The sequence below is a fragment of the Mastomys coucha genome, unplaced genomic scaffold (genome assembly GCF_008632895.1).
Source record: "Mastomys coucha isolate ucsf_1 unplaced genomic scaffold, UCSF_Mcou_1 pScaffold22, whole genome shotgun sequence".
NCBI classification, from domain to species: Eukaryota; Metazoa; Chordata; class Mammalia; order Rodentia; family Muridae; genus Mastomys; species Mastomys coucha.
Window position 1 is genome coordinate 109470051 of NW_022196905.1, and position 20116 is coordinate 109490166.

Consider the following 20116-nt stretch of genomic DNA (forward strand, 5'->3'; position numbering starts at 1 on the left):
AGCCTTGGGATCAATCGCACTGGGGTTGAGGGACTAGCCAGGCTCTGATCTACATTAGCTGATGTGGTGGCTGAGGGCTTAAGAAATGATAAGCAGAGACTTATATTATGGGTAGAATGTGAAATGTGCCCAAGGCTCAGCCTTGGTGTTGGTCCCCAGCTGGCCTCTCCCTCTGGGAAGATTGTGAAACGTCTGCTGTGATCACTACACGCCAGACCTAGGACTGGGAGCCGGCCCTGTGAGCTGTAATGTGATTGGCTCAGGGATCAGCAGATTGCCTGGTGCACCCACTGCCCTGCCTCCCCTCTAGGCTGCACTGTATTCCCTCAAACTTGAGCCAGAATAATTGTTTCTTCTCGTACACTGCTTCTTTGTCCCTTGTCTTTTTATAATTGTTTATAGTTGTGCATTGGGGGGAGGGGATGTGTCGTGCTGCACTCGTCGGGGTCAGAGGACAGACTCCTCCCACCTTGTGGGTTCAAACTTGGGTCATCAGGCACAGCAGTGGGTGCCTTTACTTGTCTAGCTCCCCTTAAGTTGCTTCTTGTCAAGCATTCGTCACAGTGGAGAGAAAAATGGTGAGTACTAATGACTGGAAAGATGCTCCGGTTCCTGGAGAGACGGCTCAGCAGCTAAGAGCACTGGCTGCTCTTCCAAAGAACACGCTTCAGCTCCCTCCAACCACATGAGGCTTGCAACTACCTGTTACTCCAGCTCCAGGGGATCTGCTTCTCTCTTCTGAGCTCTGAGGGCATCACACACATACAGAGATATAGTCATACCTGCACACACATACAGACACAGACACACATGTACACCCACACACAAACATATACCCATACACACACCTACACATACATATGTGTCCAACACATACACCCATACACACACAGACACACCCCCTTACACATACACACACACAAACATGTGACACCCACACCCAAATACATACACCACTATACATACACCTTTATACATACATACCTATACACATACAGACACATACACCTATATACACACAGACATGCACTCCCCTCACATCCCCACATACCTTTATACATACATACCTATACACAGACATACATACACATATACTCACACAAACACACAGACTCACACATAAACGCACATATACTCACACATAGCACACATATACCCATACACACACATACCTGCACACATACACATGTATATCCCCCACATATGCCCGCACACACATACACATAGCCTCCATGTTCTCACAGGCACACAGACACCCACACCCCCACACACCCCCACACATACTAGATACACACATGCTCACAGTTTTAAAGTAGTGAAAATAAATCTTAAACTACCCGGCTCCTCCTCACACCTCGGTCTGATGCTCCTTGCTCTGTCTTTGCTAACTCATCTCATCAGGAGATCCAGTCTTTTCCTCACTCCCTGTATCTGTTCTGCTCTTTTGACTTGGTCTGTGGAATGGAAGAGGCCTCTGAGCCTCCTGTGAGCCGTTGCCTCAGGAAGCCTTGGGTATGGAGGCCCTTGTTCTTAGAATTCTTCTTAGGTACAGTGTGAACAAGCCCGTGTCAGCCTGCTCTGGATGGTGAGATGCTATCAACCCAAGCAACCAAGCAAACCAAAGCCTGGCCCTGCCAGGACCAGACAACCCTTGGTTCGTCCATCATCAGGATACTAACGAGAAGGCAGACCCAGTCTGGAGCAGCCACGGTGGGTTCGCCCAGCCATCTGTAGACTTGGGAGCAATGGGAGAGGGTTCTTAGCCATTCCAAGTCCAGCAACACAGCAATGCTCCAGCTGTTCAGCACCTCGAGAAGATCTCACTAGCCAAGGAAAAGAGGCGGCCTCTTTAGTCTAAGGCAAGGGTTGGCAAACTACAGCCGATGAGTGGGTATGTAACTTGTTTCCATAAAGAAAGAAAACATTATTGGAACACAGACAATGCAGCCCAGCCTTGTCTCTTTCATGCGACAATGGTAAAAGTAGATGCAAGAGAGATCATGTGATCTCCAACACCCACAGCCTGTAGTAGCTACACCACGGAAGAAGAGTAAACACATTTCTGTAACACCCGCAGCGTGTTGACAGTCATAATGATAGCCTATCTAATACACCTGAGCTGAGAGCCAGAGATGAAGATCCCTGTTGTGAGGCTCCTGGAAGGGTTCACTTTCCCATCAGGCATGGAAGGAAGTAATTTCTGCTCACTACACTTAAGGCTCATCGCGGTTAGCCTCATCACTCAGATCATATGGCTGGGGAACAGGACCCGTTTTTCTAGGCCTCTCTTCCCTTTTCCAGATCTATGTGAATCCTACCCTTCCATAGGGCTACCCATGGGAATGGCAGGGAGGCATGTGGGCCCTTCCAAGAGATGCTTGTGAGAAACCACAGGGCCCATTTTTCTAAAGGGATGCTTTAAGGGCATCCAGCTTGGGCTGCCAGATGGAACGCTCGTGATGACTAGTTCTACCAAGAGACCCAGACAAATGTTCATAAAAGGTAGGCAGAGGACAGTGTGATATGGTGGGGTTAGCTTTGACTATTAATAAGGGATGAGGACATCTTCGGTGTGTGCTGCTGCTGACAGTGGTGAGGAAAAGCGGTGATGGGTGATGGTGATGATGGTGGTGGTGGTGGTGGTTATGGTGTTGGTGGTGATAAGAGTTGGCAATGGTTGCCTTCATCTTCTATCTATGAACTAAATTCTCTTATTAATAATCTCTAATATATAGGCCTATGATTTCACTTCTGGGTTACTCTTTGTGTGCAGGAGTATTGGCTTTCAAAATGTGTCATAAACTCTCCAGAGTCGAGGCCTTGGGATCTGCTTTCTACAGTGTATGTGAGGAGAATTTGGGCTGTGACACCAGACAGACTTGGCTTAAAGCCAGAGAGTGTGACATGCTGTGTGCGCTCTGTGACCAAGAAGGAATGGCTCCATATCTTTGAGCTTCTGCTTCCTCCTCTGCAGAGAGGGACAAGGAGACACCTACACAGTAGGGCTACTGGGGGACCTGAGTGCGTGTGGTGCCTACAGAGAGGCAGTTATTACCACAGAGACCTTGCGTGCATAGTAAATCTAGGACATTCAGTAGTCCTGTGAATGCCTTGCCCCAAGGCAGAGGTTTTCAGCATTGAGGTTGGAGGGCATGTGTGATTTTGGACTGACGGGGGTCAGGGGGCGCGTGTGCGTATGTGTGCATGTGCGCGTGTATGTGCGCGCACCATGTCTGCAGACATCCACGCTGGTCTTAGCATGTGAGCCAAGGGGTGCTGTTGACATCTGCTGGGCAGAGGCCCAGGATGCTGCTTTTACATACTCAGTGGGACACAGGAGAGCTCGTCACAATGAAGACCTCTCAGTCTCCAGACAGCAGCAGTGTCGATGCGAGAAGCTTTATCTTGCCTGAACCTTTCCCCATGAAGAGCTGTGGACTTGCGGCTCTCAGAGCAGACATGAGAGGAACCACATGCCAAGGTTTCCGGAAAGCAAGCATGCTGTTCGGAAGGTTGGTTAGTCTCTGAGTAAGGTGGGATGTGGAAGAGGTCATGCCTTTAGGCATGGGACCGCAGGGGCTTGTGGGAAATAGCTCCCTGAGTCTTGGAGGTAGGGGGGATCATGACCCTTGAGCCTCAGCTGAGATTTTTTTTTTTTTTTTTTTTTTTTGGTATAAACTCTGCATGGAGAGCTCAAGGCAGATTTTATCTTTGCAAATTGTTTGACTTTTGAGTATCTGGTTCAGTGGGGGAAGGGATGACTCGGCATATTCGCCACCGGGGGTCTGACCTATCACATCTACTCCATCTAGAATGTTTTTGTTGTTGTTGTTGTTGTTGTTTTGTTTTTATGAGCCAGTTTTGCTGGCTCCAGCCCCCTTGTCCCTTTCAAGGGGACAAAGGAGCAACTTAAGGGTTCCTGATGCATTAGCTCTCAGGGTCATTTTCGCTTCCATCCCGTTCTGACCCAGCAAAGCTGTTGAAGTGGAGGTGGGGCCTGCTTACACGTGAGACTCAGGCAGGGTGGGTGCCATGAGACAGCTGTGGATGGGCGTGAATGGGCGGATGATGATCCCAGCCTCCAGCTTCTTTATCTTCTCATAGTCGTAGGTACTGAGGGGAGAGAAAAAGGAACGGAGTGAGTCGGGCGCAGCAGTGTGAGGCTCATCTATGCCAGGGCTTGGCACTGGGTACTGGGCACCTATGGTGTTCCTGGCAGTCATGCTAGTGTGCTGGGTAAGAGTTCTAGAGGCAGTTGGTGAACGTGGCATATTAAAAGAAAACAAGGTTTGCCCCACGAGAGGAGACAAGAAAATAAACAAGAAGGTAAATTCCTTGTTTCAGAGACACCAGGTGTTGGAATCCCCCAGGGAGGGATCGAGGGAGAGAGGGGAGAGGGCAAGAGAAGGGAGAGGGGAAAGGGGAAAGGAGAGAAAGAAACCGTTGGTGACTTGCTCACTTCTGGGCTCCCAGCCTGTGGGATTGCGTGGCTCGCACTCAGGGCAAATCTCCCGTAATTTGCGGGTCCTCTCTGGAAACCCTCCCCCAGACATAGGCAGAGGTGTTGTACTGGCTGGTTTTGTGTGTCAACTTGACACAGGCTGGAGTTATCACAGAGAAGGGAGCTTCAGTTGGGGAGACCCAGCTGTGGGGCATTTTCTCAATTGCCCCTTGTGGGTGGTGCCATCCCTGGGCTGGAAGTCTTGGGTTCTATAAGAGAAGGCTGAACAAGCCAGGGGAAGCAAGCCGGCAAGGAACATCTCTCCATGGCCTCTGCATCAGCTCCTGCTTCCTGACCTGCTTGAGTTCCAGTCCTGACTTCCTCTGGTGATAAACAGCAATGTGGAAGTAAGCCAAATAAACCCTTTCCTCCCCAACTTGCTTCTTGGTCATGATGTTTGTGCAGGAATAGAAACCCTGACTAATACAAATGGACACTACACATCTCATAGTATTATTCAATTCAGTCAGGTTGATAACCAAGACTGACTAGCATGCTTTCTGACTCCGTTCTACGTGAAGGATAATTTTGAGACCACATTTCAGTGTTTTCCCCCCCTTGTTTCTCACAGAGGAGGTTATCTCAGCTACCGAAAGTGGCTTTCTTTCAAATATTCCTGCATCATAGGTGTTTTCTCTTATAACTGAATTCGGCCTGTAGGTGTTTTAATCAGACCCCCCCGCCACCCCATGTGTGTGTGTCTGCGTTGCACACATGTGCACATGAGTACATGCGCATGCGACTTAATCAACTACCCACATTTTAAATTTTAGACATTTCTTGTAAATGTTTGGTTCTTAAGACCTTAAAAATGCTGGCCACTCTGGGCCATATTTCCCCTGAGTATCAGTAGCAGCTGAAGATTGGGAGTCACTGCCTGCTTTGCTGGGGTCTTGTGTCCCAGGCTTGGGAGTCACTGCCTGCTTTGCTGGGTCATGCATCCCAGATTTGCGCACCCCTGTTTTCTCACTCTCCCATTCCCTTGACGCTCTAATTCCCTAGGAGCCCCATTTACGTGCTTTCCTTACAGGATCACTCATGGGCTCCTGGTTCACTGACTTCTAGCAGTAGCTACCGAGTAATCTTCTCTGTGCAGGGGCAGCAGATATAGCAAGGAAGGAGGCTGACCCACCCCTACTCCTCCTGAGACTTAAGAATCTTGTGAGGGTCAGGGGGTGGGTATAACCAAGCACACGACAGGGCTAGGAGTATAGAGGGAGAATACAATTTGTAGCCTAACATTGGCTGTAATCCTCCAAGGGAGTCATGACAATTACAAAGGACAAATGAGAGGTGGGTCCCCATACTTTCCTGTCCTTGGATCTTGACTCTGTGGTTGGTCGACACAACAGAATTTGTCAAAAGTTATGTCATACAGGGATTCAAGAGTGCCTCTCTCCTTGCCTCCTGGGATGCTGTCAACATCCATTCTATGAGGAAATCACTCAGCCTGAGAAGACAGTGCCCCAGGGAGAGGTACCAGGCTGGTGTGAGGGAGCCATCTACTTTGAGCTACCCTGACTGGAGGAATGACTCTCCTTCCCCTCTGGTCACAGATCTGGGAAAGTTGGATTTGTTTCCTTGAGTCAGTTACATTTTGGGGTAGATACTTCTCCGTTGCAGTAATGAACCCGAATCTGAAGGTCGAATGGGATTAATCAGACAAATACAATGGAGGGTAGGCTGGAACTGGGAAGCAGCCTGCAGGGGGCATGTGGTCAGAGGGGCAGGTGGAGGCTGTGCACCCAGGCAGGAGCGCCAAGCCACAAGCAAGGCTGTCTGGGCCTGTGAGCTCTACCCAGACTTGTCTTTGTCTGTGGAGGAAAGGATGCCCTTGAGAGGGTCCTGTTGGGAGCAATTTCTCTTTTGAAAAAATTACCCTAGCTTCCTGTGAGGTCATGCTGGCACGTGAGGACCAAGCACCTTCCTCTGGAGGATCTGAGGACAATCCTAGGGTCAGAGAGCTAATTAAAAGATAGCCCCAGAATCTATGTGCCCCAGTTTCCATGGGCACTGACTCCTTATTTGACACTGGAGCTGGAAAACAAACAAACTAGGAGAAAAAAAAAAACCTCTCTGGCAAATACATCGCTGTGTTCTGTCCTACTGAACACGGTTCCATGTTCTGTGTCTCCCAGAATATAAGGAAGTTAACCCAGACCTCACACTCCTGTATCCCTGGTTTGATGCCTTCTCTTGATTCCAATAATAAGACAAATTCCACTCCCCCACCATGTTTTTTTTTTTCTTCCTGAATCTATAGCTGAAAAGCAAGGTCATTGAGCATAGTGGAGAGGATGGCTTGCAGGCAAAAATCTGTAGAACATTCTTGATTGTCCCTCTTCCTAGTTTGTCAAGCTTTTGCTTGCAGTCACTTAGATCCTGAGGGGTGTGTGTGTGTGTGTGTGTGTGTGTGTAGGTATGTATGTGTCTGTGTATGTATGCGTGAATGTATGTGTATGTGTATATGTGTGTGACCTTTGCTTTGTAAAAGCAAAAGGCCATGTACTTGGTTAGCAAGCATTTACAAAAGAACACTTGCATTCTTGAGACCTCTCTACATTGGAACCATATTTATAGAAGGCAGGCTCTTAAGATATGGAATGCCTTCATGGAAAATACTATTTTTATGCAAAAAATATAAGGAATTTGGCTAAAGGAGGCCCAGAGAGGTCAAAATCACTTTGCTGTATTATAGTTGCTAAAAGCCACCGAGTGTGTTCTATAAGCCATGATATATGCTAAGCTTTATTTCATGTACTCCTCATAGCAAGCATGGGTGTTCGTCATGTAATCCTCATAGCAAGCATGGGTGTTCGTCATGTAATCCTCATAGCAAGCGTGGGTGTTTGGTCCCATCCATATGGATGGAGTAAATGGAGGCTTACAGAGATCCGGTGAGCTGCTCAAAGTCCAGCAGCTGTACAGGTTGAGTCAGGACTCTACTCCAAGTCCTACCTGTGCTCCTGCCTATGATGCCATCTTGCTGTGGACAGTCTCTTAATGCTAATTCCTAAAGCAGGCCCTGGTCCTGCATTTGTTGCTACACTCATGTAGTGCACAGCCATTTATTTTAATAACTGGTCTTGTCCAGGTCAGAGACCCTACCAGATAAGACTAACTGGATTGTTGAAAGGAATAAACATAAATGTATTAAATTTTAAATAAACCATGTCTTGCATACCCAGGGGGAATGAGAAAGGACTAGAGAAAGGTGTCCTCTGACTGTGGGTTCTATGAAGCCTCTTCAACATTTTCCTTTCCTTATTTGGTGCAGGCTGGGTGGTGTCTTAGTCAGAATTTCCATTGCTACAAAGAGACACCATGACCAAGGCAACTTTTATAAAGGAAACAATTTAATTAGGGCTGGTTTATAGTTTCAGAGGTTTAGTCCATTGTCATCATGGCAGGAAGCATGGCAGTGTGCAGGCAGACATGGTGCTGGAGGAGGAGCAGAGAGTTCTGCATCTTGATCTGCAGGCATGAAAAGGAAACTGTTCCACACTGGGTGGGGCTTAAGCATTGGAGACCACAAAGCCCACCCCTACAATGACACTTCCTCAAACAATGCCATACCTATCCAACAAGGCCACACCTTCTAATAGTGCCAGTTCCTATTGGCCGAGCATTCAAACACACGAGTCTATGGGGGCATACCTATTCAAATCGCATTCCACTTTCTGGCTTCCATAGTCTTGTAGCCATAATAAAAAATACATTTAGTCCAACTTCAAAAGTCTCCATAGTCTTTCATAGTCCCAACAATGTTTAAAAGTCCAAAGTTTAAAGTCTCTTCTGAGATTTATGCAATCTCTTTACTGTAATCCCTTATAAAATCAAAATCAATAAACAGATCACATATTTTCAACATCACAGGATATACATTACCTTTTCAAAACACAGGGAAGGTAACACAGTGAGGAAATATTTTACCAAAGTAAGATCAAAAACCAGCTGGGCAAACTCCAAAATCTGAATCCTTCGTGTGTGATGTCAAAATGTTCTTCAGATTTCCAAATCCTTTCATCTTTGTTGACTGCAACACACTTCATTCTCTTGGACTGGTTCCATTCCTTGTTAGCAACTTTCCTCAGGAGACATCCCATGGCTCTGGCATCTCTAACATCTTGGGGTCTCCAAGGCAATAAAGGTTTTACCTTCACAGCTTCAGACAATGGCCTCTCTGGACCTTCATGCAGGGATACCTCTGCCACATGCCTAGCCTCAGCAGCTTTACTAAGTCTCAGAACCCCTTTTACACATGGCCTCTTTAGGGCTCCATGCAGGAACACCCTGACACACTGGTGGCCTCAGTGGCTTTCCCTAGTCATAGAAGGAAACTCCATCCTTGACTCTATATCCATAATTATGTGGCTAAAGCTGCCAAGTTCTGCTGCTTGCTGCGGCTGGAACATGGCCCCCTTGTTCAATTACATCTTAACCAGCTTTCCATTTTCCATGGTTTCCTTCACTGCCTACATTTGGCTGTCCTGGAACTTGCTTTGTAGACCAGGCTGGCCTTGAATTCAGAGATCTGCATGTCTCTGTTTCCTGAGTGCTGGGATGTCCGCTGGTTTTCCCAACCTCATTAGTTAGAAGCATCCTCAGTTGCCACACCTGGACCTAAGCTTTTCTTTAATTCCTTTTCATAAGATGGAAGCTTAGCTGGGTGGGATCTTGCCCTGAGGTTGCTACTCCCTTAATCCATTTAATATCCTTGAATGCAGGATTTAGCTCCATTCCCCTCAAATCCTTGAACCACACATTTTGTACTTTTTCTTTCTAAGCTTGCTATGTTTCATCAAAATGCTCCTCATAAGAGTGAACCACAGGACAAAGTCTATGCTAGGCTATTTTGAGATTTCCTTTGTCAATCCCTTCACTTTAGCCTTGGGCAGACTCTTCAGACAATGGCAAAATACAGCCACAGTCTTTACCACACACAAGAACAATCTCTGGGCAATATACTAAAATTCATCTCCTCTGAAACCTCTTGAGCCAGGTCCCCAGAGTACAAATCACCCTCAGCACTAAGGTCTTCCATATTCCTACTAGGATGGTCCATTAAGTCCCACTTACAGCATTCCACTGCTTTCCAAATCCAAAGTCCCCAAAATCCACATTCCTTCAAACAAAAACATGGTCTGGCTTACCACAGCAATACCCTAGTCTATTTCTTATGACTAAGGCAACTCCTGAGAACATGTAACTGGAGCTGGCTTACAGTTTTAGAATTCAGTCCATTATCATCAAGGCAAGAAGCATGGTAGCATGCAGGCAGACATGGTGTTGGAGAAGGAGCTGAGAGTTCTGCAGCTTGATCCACAGGCATCAGAAAGAGACTGTGTTCCACACTAGGCAGAGCTTGAGCCTAGGGGGACCTCAAAGCCCAATCACATAGTGACACACCTCCTCCAACCAGGCCACATCTACTCCAACAAGGCCACATTTCCTAATAGTAGCACTGCTTATGGGTCAAGCATTCAAATACGTGAGTCTGTGGGGGCCATGCCTATTCAAACCATCGCAGGTGGCTTCTTCACTAGATGATAGTTTCTGTAAAAAGGAGGGAGAACTTTAGTACGCTTTATCCTGGGGCAAGGTTGCAGCTGATGGGCAACCCTAGGAGTCTGCCGCAGGCTAACATGCCTCCCTGAGGAGGACAACAGCTAACCTTCCACAGTGGCAGGTGATTGATGACTGTGGGCTGCATGCTTCCATGGAATGAATGGAGCGGGCTCCAAATCTTCTCTACTCAGTGTGCTTGAGGTGATAGGCCTAGTAACAATTCCTAATTCAACCATTGCATATTGCATGAGTCTATTAAGATGCCACACTGTACCCTATGAACATACACAGTCACAGTACTACTTAGTATGTCACTTAGTAGTGACAACTAAGTGAAGGCATTTTTAAGAAAGAAAAAACATAGTACCACCCTAATCACATTAGCTGGAGACCAAGGCTTCCTGATGAACAGATCCTGCTGTGTCATTGGTGTATGTCTTGGCATCACACGCCACAATCCATCAGCCTTATGGTCCTGATCAACCTCCACTCTCTGGAGGTGTTTTGTTTTTCCTTCTAGATTCCTGTTAATTCTTTCAACTGAAAGGGATAGGTAGAGTGGAGTTCAGGGCCCTGTGTGCCTGCATCTTTCAGTATATCATTGTTTGGTGCTTAAGAATCCCTCAGATTGTAGTAGTTTGACTGTGAAGGGTCCCCACAGCCAGCATGTCTAAACTCTTGGCCTCTAGCTGGTGGTGCTGTTTGGGGATGGTTGTTGTTGGAGGAGGAGGAGGAGGAGGAAGAAGAGGAAGAGGAGGAGCCTTGCTGGAGGAACTGCACTGGAGGTGGGGCCAGAGCCTTTACAGACCAGATCCACATCCTGCTCAACCCCTACTTACTGAGTGCAGGTGCTATGTGACCAGGCAACCTCCTGGTCCTGTCTCCATGTTTCCCCACCACGATGGAATGAATCCCTTTGGAATTTTAAACCAAACCAAGCCAAAACAGAAACTCTTTCTCTTGTCATTGGCTCTTATCAGGGTTTGTTTTTTTTTTTTTTAATCACAGCCACAGGAGGGAAGAGATCAAGAGATTCTCTTTCTACTCTCCTGTTTACTTTGAACCTGATCCAAGACCTGATAAAGGAACCGCTGATGTTTTGCTAAAACCTTCTGGTCATATCTCATGAGGCAAAAACTTCTGAGAGTCTGCCTTCTGCCTCCCTTTCCTCATGAGGAGACTTCCCTCAGGTCTCCTCTTGGCTACTCTCACCTGCTTCTGGAAGGCAGCCCTGCTCACCACTGTGCTAGCCAAGCCATCCCACCTGGCCTGCTTCCTGGGCTGAGTGTGTCATGGCCATTCAGAAGTTCTCCCGTGGGTGGCTCCTGGTAGGAAGTGTTGATGAGGGACTGTAAATCATAAATATTGTTCTCTCATTTCAGATTGAATAAATGATTCATAACTGATGAATCAATGGCAGCTAGTTTAGTTTGAACAACCTTTTGGATGAAAGTAATTTAAAAATGCTAGACAAAATGGAAAAAAAAGAAAAAGAAAACTTAAAGAGGAAAACTTAAGGGTGGTAAGTGGCCACTGAAATTACAGGAGAAGCTGTTGAGCCCTAATTAGTGTGGCCACCAGAGTGTCTAGCCAGCATGAAAGGTGCCAGTCATTCTCCCATAGCTTCAGAGGACAAGGAGGACAGAAACAACTGCCCAGGGCCTGTACCAAGGAGAAGGTTCAGAGGGGTCTAAGACACCATGGCATTTCCACAGAGGGAGGTAGGTGCAACTCTCTCAGTTTCCATGATGTCTGACTGTGTCACCTAGGGGCCCTGCTGTCCTCCGACCCCTGGCTGCTGCTCACATGACCCCGCCTACAGTGAGCACCAAACTTACAGTGTTAAGTAAGACACACAAACATCACACCTGGTAGGAATCTGCCCACAGGAACTCCCATTTATATAAGATGTGCACATCAGTCTTTCCTTAAATTAATGTCCTGATGACAGAATTTGGGTAATGATGTAGAGGAAATTTGTTCAACCATAGCTTCATATTGGAATCATTGAGGGAAACTTAAAAAGAAAATGCTATGAACATGAAACTTCCCAACCCACGATAGAACCTGGTATAGCTGGCTGGGTTGTAGTCTAGACACTGGTGGCTTGAAAAGTGCTCCAGGTGATACTTGATATATATATGTGTGTGTGTATGTATATGTGTATATACATATATATATGTGTACACATATATATCTGTATATGAATATATATACAAATGTGTATATATGCGTATACACACATATTGGTTGGGGACTGATTGTATGTATGTGTGTATATATATGTATATATATATACACATATATATACACATATACACATACACATACACACACACAAACATATACATATATATATATTGGGTGGAGTCTGTGTGTATATGCAGATACATAGTATGTATTATATGTACACACATATGAATCTGTTTATATACATGTATATATATACCTCCACATCTCTGTGTGTATATCCCCACATATATGTTTGCATGTGTATATTTTTATGCTATATAAATATATGCATATACATATATATATGTTGGGGTCTGTGTATATGTATATGTGTGTATACACACACACACACATATATATATTAGTTGGGGTCTGTGTGTATGTACATGTGTGTCTATACACATACCTACATAATCCCTCACATATATAAACATACATACATATACACACATATAAATATGTATATATACACATATATAGGTTGGAGTCTGTGTATGTATATATATGTATATACACAACATGTATTTGTTTGAGTCTGTGTATGTATATATGTATATATATATATATATACACACACACACACACATATTGGTGTCTGTGTATATATGAGTATATTTACATACACACATATATATGCTGATGTCTGTGTATATATGTATGTACATTTGTCAGCATCTTTTAACCCCGTTTCAGTGATTCTATGTGTTGCTAGGGTGAGATCTGCTAACTGGTTACCGCTGCAGCTGGTTTCTGTTGTGTGCCTTCCCCTGTCTGCTTTAGCCATCTCTTCCTCATCTGCGTGTGCCGTGGTCTCTCTTTACAAGCTGAGTCTCCTGGGACCTTGCTTTGTGATGAGTGACTGCTGAAGCCTGGAGGTTTTGTTCACACAGAGTTTGCGACTAGGGATGCTTCTAAGCAACAAGGTTGGGAAAAGCAGCGTACACCGTAGTCCCTGTTTCTACATCTCTCCAATGTGGCTAATCCGCATACAGATTCCCGTTCTGTAGAACACTGCAGAGCAAACCCTCATCCCTGCTGCTGTGCTTGCTGCTATGGTTCCTCTCCATGTTTTGTCTGTGCGAGCATCTCAGAAAGGACTGGTCTGTGGATGGACCTCGCCCAGCTGAGAGAAAGGCTTCCTGCAAGAGTAGTGCCTTTACTCAGAAGTCAGACTTTTCTGCTGACCTGCAGTGTGTCACATAATGGGCCACAGCTGGTGGTGCAGGACAGAGACACTGATTTGGGATAAAGTGAGTTAGTGCAGGCACATGCTAGGAGACCCCAGGGGATAAATGATACATGGTTGGCTGAAAGCTAAGAAAAACCAGGAGAAGGGAACACTGAAGGTGGCAGTTGAGTACTGAGCAGGGCTTTGGAAGTGGGGAGGGATCAGGGTAGGAGAAGATAGGGAGAGAAGAAAGATAGGGAAAAGACAGGGAGAGAGATGCATATGGGAACCAACAAAGTTTCCTCTGTCCCTTTTACTACCGTCAGACAGGAGAGTGGGGTGTGCAGCAGAAGATTCTCCACTTAAGGCCAGAGAGTGGGGATGGCCAGGAGGGCTGGGCTGGGCTGAGGAAGGCATTGAGCAGCAGCCTAGGAAAGGGGAGGCCACTGCCCACTTACGTCATCAGGGTGTCCCTGCAGTGGATATCCGAGAACTTCTTGGCCGGCTGGAACTTGTTTAACTCTTCTTCCTGCAACTTCTGGAGTTGCTGCTGCTGCTTTTTCATGGCATTTTCTTCTCGCAGGATGTTGAAGTAGCCGCGGCCTATCTTCACACACTGCATCAGGAAGCTGGAGGAGAGAGAGGGAGGCAGAGGGAGTGGGGGAGGGGAGAGAGGAGAGGGAGGAGGGGAAATATCAGAGATAAATTCTTAAATATATTAGGCACAATAACCTTCTGTCTTTGGATCAACTAAAAGGCACCACCAAGCCCACAGAATAGGGTCCTCATATTAGAGACTGAGTGTGACGTGTGTCCCCCCAGGCTACTCTTCTGTGTGCTTGGCTCCAGCTGCTGGTGCGACTCTGGGAGGCTGTGGGATTCTGAGATGAGGGAGTAGACAGAGGACCTTTGAAAGTTCTCTCCAGCCTTTTGGCTCTGGTACCAGCCAGTGCTTCCTGGTCAGTTGAGATATGAGCAGCCTCTGCCACCTGCTCCCAGCACCAGCGACTGAGCTGCATTCTGTCTAGCGTCCCCGCCCCGCCAGGATGGACTGAATCTGTGAGCCTAAATAGAGCTTTCCTTCGGCAGACTGTCTCTGAAGTAGTGAATATTCTCTCCCGTCTCGTATTTCCAGAAAGACCCCAGCTTGAGTTCTGTATCTCTTTCACTGAAGACCCAGGACAGGTCATTTAATCCCTGGGAAGCTATGTTATGCTTCTGACTCCCTGGCCTGGACTCTGGATCTTTGTGTCTCCTCATAGCATCCTTTAGCAGGACCGTGGCAGGCCAGGGAGGCAGGTGAGTCAATGGGGAGAATGCTTGCTACTCAAGTGTGCAGACCCGAGTGCAGGACTCTGAAAAGCAAGTAGAAAGACCAGAGGTGATGCATGCTCCTGTGGGTGGTGAGATAGGCAGATCCCTGAAGTTCACTGGTCAGCCAGTCAAGCTAGATTGATGCACTGTGACTGCAGTGAGAGACCCTGCCTCCAAAAATAAAGATGAAGAATGACCAAGGAGGACCTCAGGCCTCCACATGAATGGAACTCACTAGCATGCAAGCGTGCACACACCCACAGTACCAATCACATACATACACAGTACCAACCACACACACGTGCACGTACACACACACACACACACATACACACATACACTTAGAGTACCAACCAACCACACACACATACAGAATACCAACCACACACATACACTTGTACATATACATACACACATTACTAATCATACACACACACACACACACATATACACACACACATCCACTTAGAGTACCAACCAACCACACACACATACAGAATACCAGCCACACACATACACTTGTACATACACATACACACATTACTAATCATACACACATGCACACACACATACACACACACACAGAGTACCAACCACATATACACACAGAGTACCAACCACACATACACACCCACACAGTACCAATCACACACACACACAAGAGTACCAGCCATACACACACATGTACACACACAGTACCAACCACACATACACACATACAGTACCAACCACACATACACACACACATACACACATACACTTAGAGTACTAACCAACAAGCAACCACACACAAACACACACACAATTACAGTACCAACCAACCACATACACACACACACACAGAGTGCTACTCCCACAGAGTACCAACCACATACATACACATACACACACAGTACCAACTATACACTCACATGTATACACACATGTACACAGAGTATTAATCACACACACATGTGCGCACACACACACATACACAGAATACCAACCACACACATTACCAATCATATACACAGAGTACCAGCCACACATACACATGCACAGTACCAACCACACATACACAGAGTACCAACCATACACATACACTTGTACACACACACATATACACAGTACTAATCACATACATATACACAGAGTATCAACCGACCACACATACATATACCCACATACACAGTACTAATCACACACACATATATACACACACATACACATACACATACACTTAGAGTACCAACCACACAAACACACACATACTACCAATCACACACACACACATGCACACACACAGTGCCAATCACACACAAGTCCTATGTTGGGACTTGACTTTCTTTCTCTGCCAACTCAACCGTGGCTCCTGGATCAGCTCTGAGGCTGGCTTGCTGGGAAGAGAGCTTGTGTCCTTACAGCCACACTTCTTTCCTCTTACCCATCTTTACTCAGAGGTAGGATCTGATAGCAATGAGTTCCAGAGGAAGAAGGAATGCATGAATATATACATCTGTCTGTCCACCTGTCCATTTGTCTGCCTCTCTGTTTGAGGCATTGTCAAGCAACATAGCAAACCACCTCCATGTTTCTTAGATACACGTTTGGGGCCTGAAATTCAATTTGTTCCTATGTGTATGGTGACTACTGGGGACATGGTTGTGGACAGGACACTGGGCTTTGCTGCTCTTGGCCTTTTAGGGGAGAGAAAGGCATGAAAGGCCAATAGTTACACAGCGAGAGGGAAGGGAGATTCTGGGCTTTCAGGGAGGGGGTACCTAATTCAGACTAAAGGGTGTTTGGAAGCCTCTCTTGGCGGAAAGTGGCGTTTGATTCCCCTCTCAGAAGTAACCCTTTTCCCTTCTCAAGGTTCTCACCGTGTAGGCCGTACTGGCCCTGGATTCAGAATTCTCTTGCCTTAGCCTCTGGGTTCTGGGATTACAAGCCTGCACCATCGTACCCTGGTATTTAATTTTGGATGGAAAGCTCAGGCATTGTTACTTTTTGTGGTGACAAAGTAATGGGCAGAAGCAAATTAAGAGAGGGAGGAAGGGAGGGAGGTGGGGAGGGAGGGAGGGAGGGAGGGAGGGAGGGAAGGAAGGAAGGAAGGAAGGAAGGAAGGAAGGAAGGAAGAAAGGAAGGAAGGACTTATTCTAATTCCCAGTTCCAGGGCTTCTGGTGGGGAAAAGCATGAGAGCAGGAGCAGGAAGCTGCTTGGTCCTATGACATCTGTGGTCAGGAAGCAGTGTGAGCAGGAAGAATGGGCTATTAAGCCCCAAGGCCTGCCCCTATGACTCACTTCCTCCAGCGAGGCTCTGCCTCCTAAATTTCTACAGCAGTTGGGGAACAAGTGTTTAAACCCTGGAACCTGCGTTTCCCACAGGAACCACTAGAGGACGTTACTGTGACCAGATACCAGCATGACTAAGCTGTTCCCTACTGATTTTCAGAAGAGGGTTAAGGTGTTACTAGGGGGCATTTTCATTTCAATGGGGGACTCCTGTAACTGTCTACCTGGGAAATATTGGGAGGGTGGGGTGAGGTAGGGTCAGATTTCACAACATTTCCTAATTCATGCCATTCAGGTGGCAGCCCAGTAACAACTGTCACTGTATCCATGTTCCTGGCTGGCCTTAGCTGAAAATTTATTTCAGATATCGGTGTTGAGGGTGGGCTGCATCAAGCACCAAGCATACAGCATTTGCCTGGGGTGGTGGTGGTGGGGCGGTGATGAGGTTTCACAGTAGGCAGGAAGAAGCGTGCACAAGCACGCATGCTCCCTGCAATATGCCAAAGGGCCTGGTGGGGGTACCTAGAGAAATCAGGAGGAGGGCCTTCCTAGAGAAGGTGACATTATGGCTAAGTAGGAGCTCACCTGGGCAAAGTAGGAGTCAGTATGCTGATGGGTGGACTAGAAAGCATAAATGCTGAGCCGAGTCTGCTGGTGGCCTGCTGTGGCGGAGCTGGAGCACAGAGTGAGGCAGAGGCCTGGAGCCTTGCATCCTGACATGAGTCTAGGTTTAGGGGCTGCCGGGACTGTGCCTCCTAAAGGTACTTAAGAGTGTTTGTGGAGGCTTTCTAAGCTGGTGAGCTCCAGGGACAGGCAATCTTGAGGAAAACAACTGAGGTTTCAGCCCCATCTCCAGCCAAGGCGGCAGGAATCCCAGCTGCTGCACCTTCTGGAAGGGCCCCAAGTGACAGGTGAACAGGACCGGGTGAGGGGAGAGTCTAGCTCTGATGCCAGACATACCAGCCTATTCCTGGAACTTCAGACGGTGGGGACCACTGGAGGAGCTGGGAAGCTTTCCCCAGATGCTGCAGAGGCCCATTGAAAAGATGTTTGATTTTATTCTGCACACTCCCTGCGTGTTTCCCACACCTTCCTTCTCATTACTGCTGAGTACTGATTGCCAGGCTATTTGTAGCATGGGGGCTGTTTGTGGGAAAATAGCGGTTTTTGGTTTTAATCCACTTATGGGGGTTATTTTGCTCATGGCCTCACAGGGTGTAAATGCTCCCCTAGCTGACATTAAGAGGATTGATGTAGAGAGAGGTGATCGCCAGATCCAGGGAGCAGAGGCAGGGGCATGAGGCATGTTATACAATGCAGGTTCCTCTGCCAGGCAGAACTTCCTCACTGTTGCATGGGATGGGTGCTTGCATTTTCAAGGGACATATGTTCTCTGTATGGGAGTCTGGGAGCCAGTTGAGAGGATTGCTTGCTGGGCAAATGGGAGGACTCTGTGTGGCTCAGCAGGGATAATGCAGAAAACCAGGGGTGTGCCACGAAGGCAGAGGAGGTGACAGGTTCATGTGGGCTTTTTGCTTTGTTACTTTTGGGGGGTATTATTTGTGTGTATATGTGTGCATTCTGTGTGCATGCATGTGTGTTCATGTATGTGTGCATGTGTGTGCACATGTGTAGGTAGTGTATACACATGCATGTGTGCACATGTGTGTGCACGTGTGCAGTGTGAACATATATGCATGTTTTTGTTTATGTGTGCATGTACGTGTATGTTTTTGCCATGTATGCATGTGCATGTGCATGTTTGTGCACATGTGTGCGCGCATGAACACATGCATGCATGAATGTGTGCACATGCATGTATGCATGTATGTTTGCAGCACATGTACATGTGTGTGCACATATGTATGCTGTGTGCATGTGTATATTTATATGCACATGTATCTGTGTTGTGCCTGTGTGCAGAGGTCAGCGGAGGATGTCAGATGACTTATTCTACCACGTTTCATCTTATTTTCTTGGCCTGGATTCTCTCACTGATCCTGGAGCTTGGCTGGTAACCAGGAAGCCCCAGCGATCTGCCTGTCTCTGCCCACTAAAAGTGGGCACACATCACAAACAGGAAATAACCCTGACATATGATGTGGGTTCTGGGATTTTAGCTCAGGTGATCTGACCTGCTGAGCTATCTCCCCAATACCTGGGTGGGCTTCAAAATATGTTTATTTTTATTTTTATTTTGACATAATGATTGTATGTGTGTTGGGGGCTCAGTGTGGTATCTCCGCATAAGTATGAATGGGTAATGGCCATTTGGAGTAAGTGGCATGACCATCACCCCAATGCTGGCTAGGTTTTGTGTTGGGAACACTCCAGCTCCCCTCTATTAGCTGTTTCCTGGTACTCAGGAATGGTTGTCTATCAGCTACAGCTGTCAGTACTGTACACTACCCGAGGTCCCACTGTACGCCTGTGCCCGTGAGCCAGCCTTTCTGTCTTCCCTTTGTCCTTCCCAGTCTGTGGTAACCAGTATTCGGCTTCCTAGTCTATGCTATCAATGCTTAGCTCCTGCGTATTTCAGGACACACCGTGCTTGCTGTTCTGTGCCTGATCCACTTCACCCCCATCTCCACCTCCAGCTTCCCTGAATAACTATAGATATTAAGTGTGGTGCTTAGTTTTAGTTGTCAGCTTGACATTGTAGAAACACACAGGAGATGGCCCTGGCATGCTTGTTGGCCATTATCTTGATTCTGTTAACTTATGTGAGGAGAAGACTATTTTTGATGGTGGGTGAGATCACTTCCTGGGCTGTGTCCTATACAGTATAAAGTAGAGAAAGCTAGCTTGGGACCAGCATGCATGACTTATGAGGGTGTGAAGTGACCAGCTGAGCTCCTGTCCTGGTAATATCCCTGCTACGATGGAAGCCATGAGCTAAACTCTGTCCTCTCTCCCTTCAGTGGCTTTGGTCAGAGTGTCTCATCACCGCAGCAGGGCAAGGCAGTAAGAGGCACACTTACACATATTAATTTGAATGTGTGACCTGGGCTGGCCCTTCTGCCTTGGAATCCTACTGTGTCCAAGTGCTAGGATTACAGGC

The 20116-nt window shown here is 46.9% G+C and overlaps 1 protein-coding gene across 2 annotated transcripts in view; it reads right to left on the reverse strand.

Annotated features, from left to right (window-relative positions):
• The window catches only part of Ccdc60 (coiled-coil domain containing 60), a 166713-nt gene that overhangs the window by 41075 nt on the left and 105522 nt on the right, over positions 1-20116 (reverse strand). For both annotated transcript variants that reach the window (XM_031337617.1, XM_031337616.1), the window contains exons 3-4: positions 13928-14098; positions 4006-4113 (exon numbers count right to left, since the gene is read on the reverse strand). In XM_031337617.1, the coding sequence (XP_031193477.1) occupies positions 4006-4113; positions 13928-14098 (279 nt within the window). The remainder of the gene's footprint in view (positions 1-4005; positions 4114-13927; positions 14099-20116) is intronic.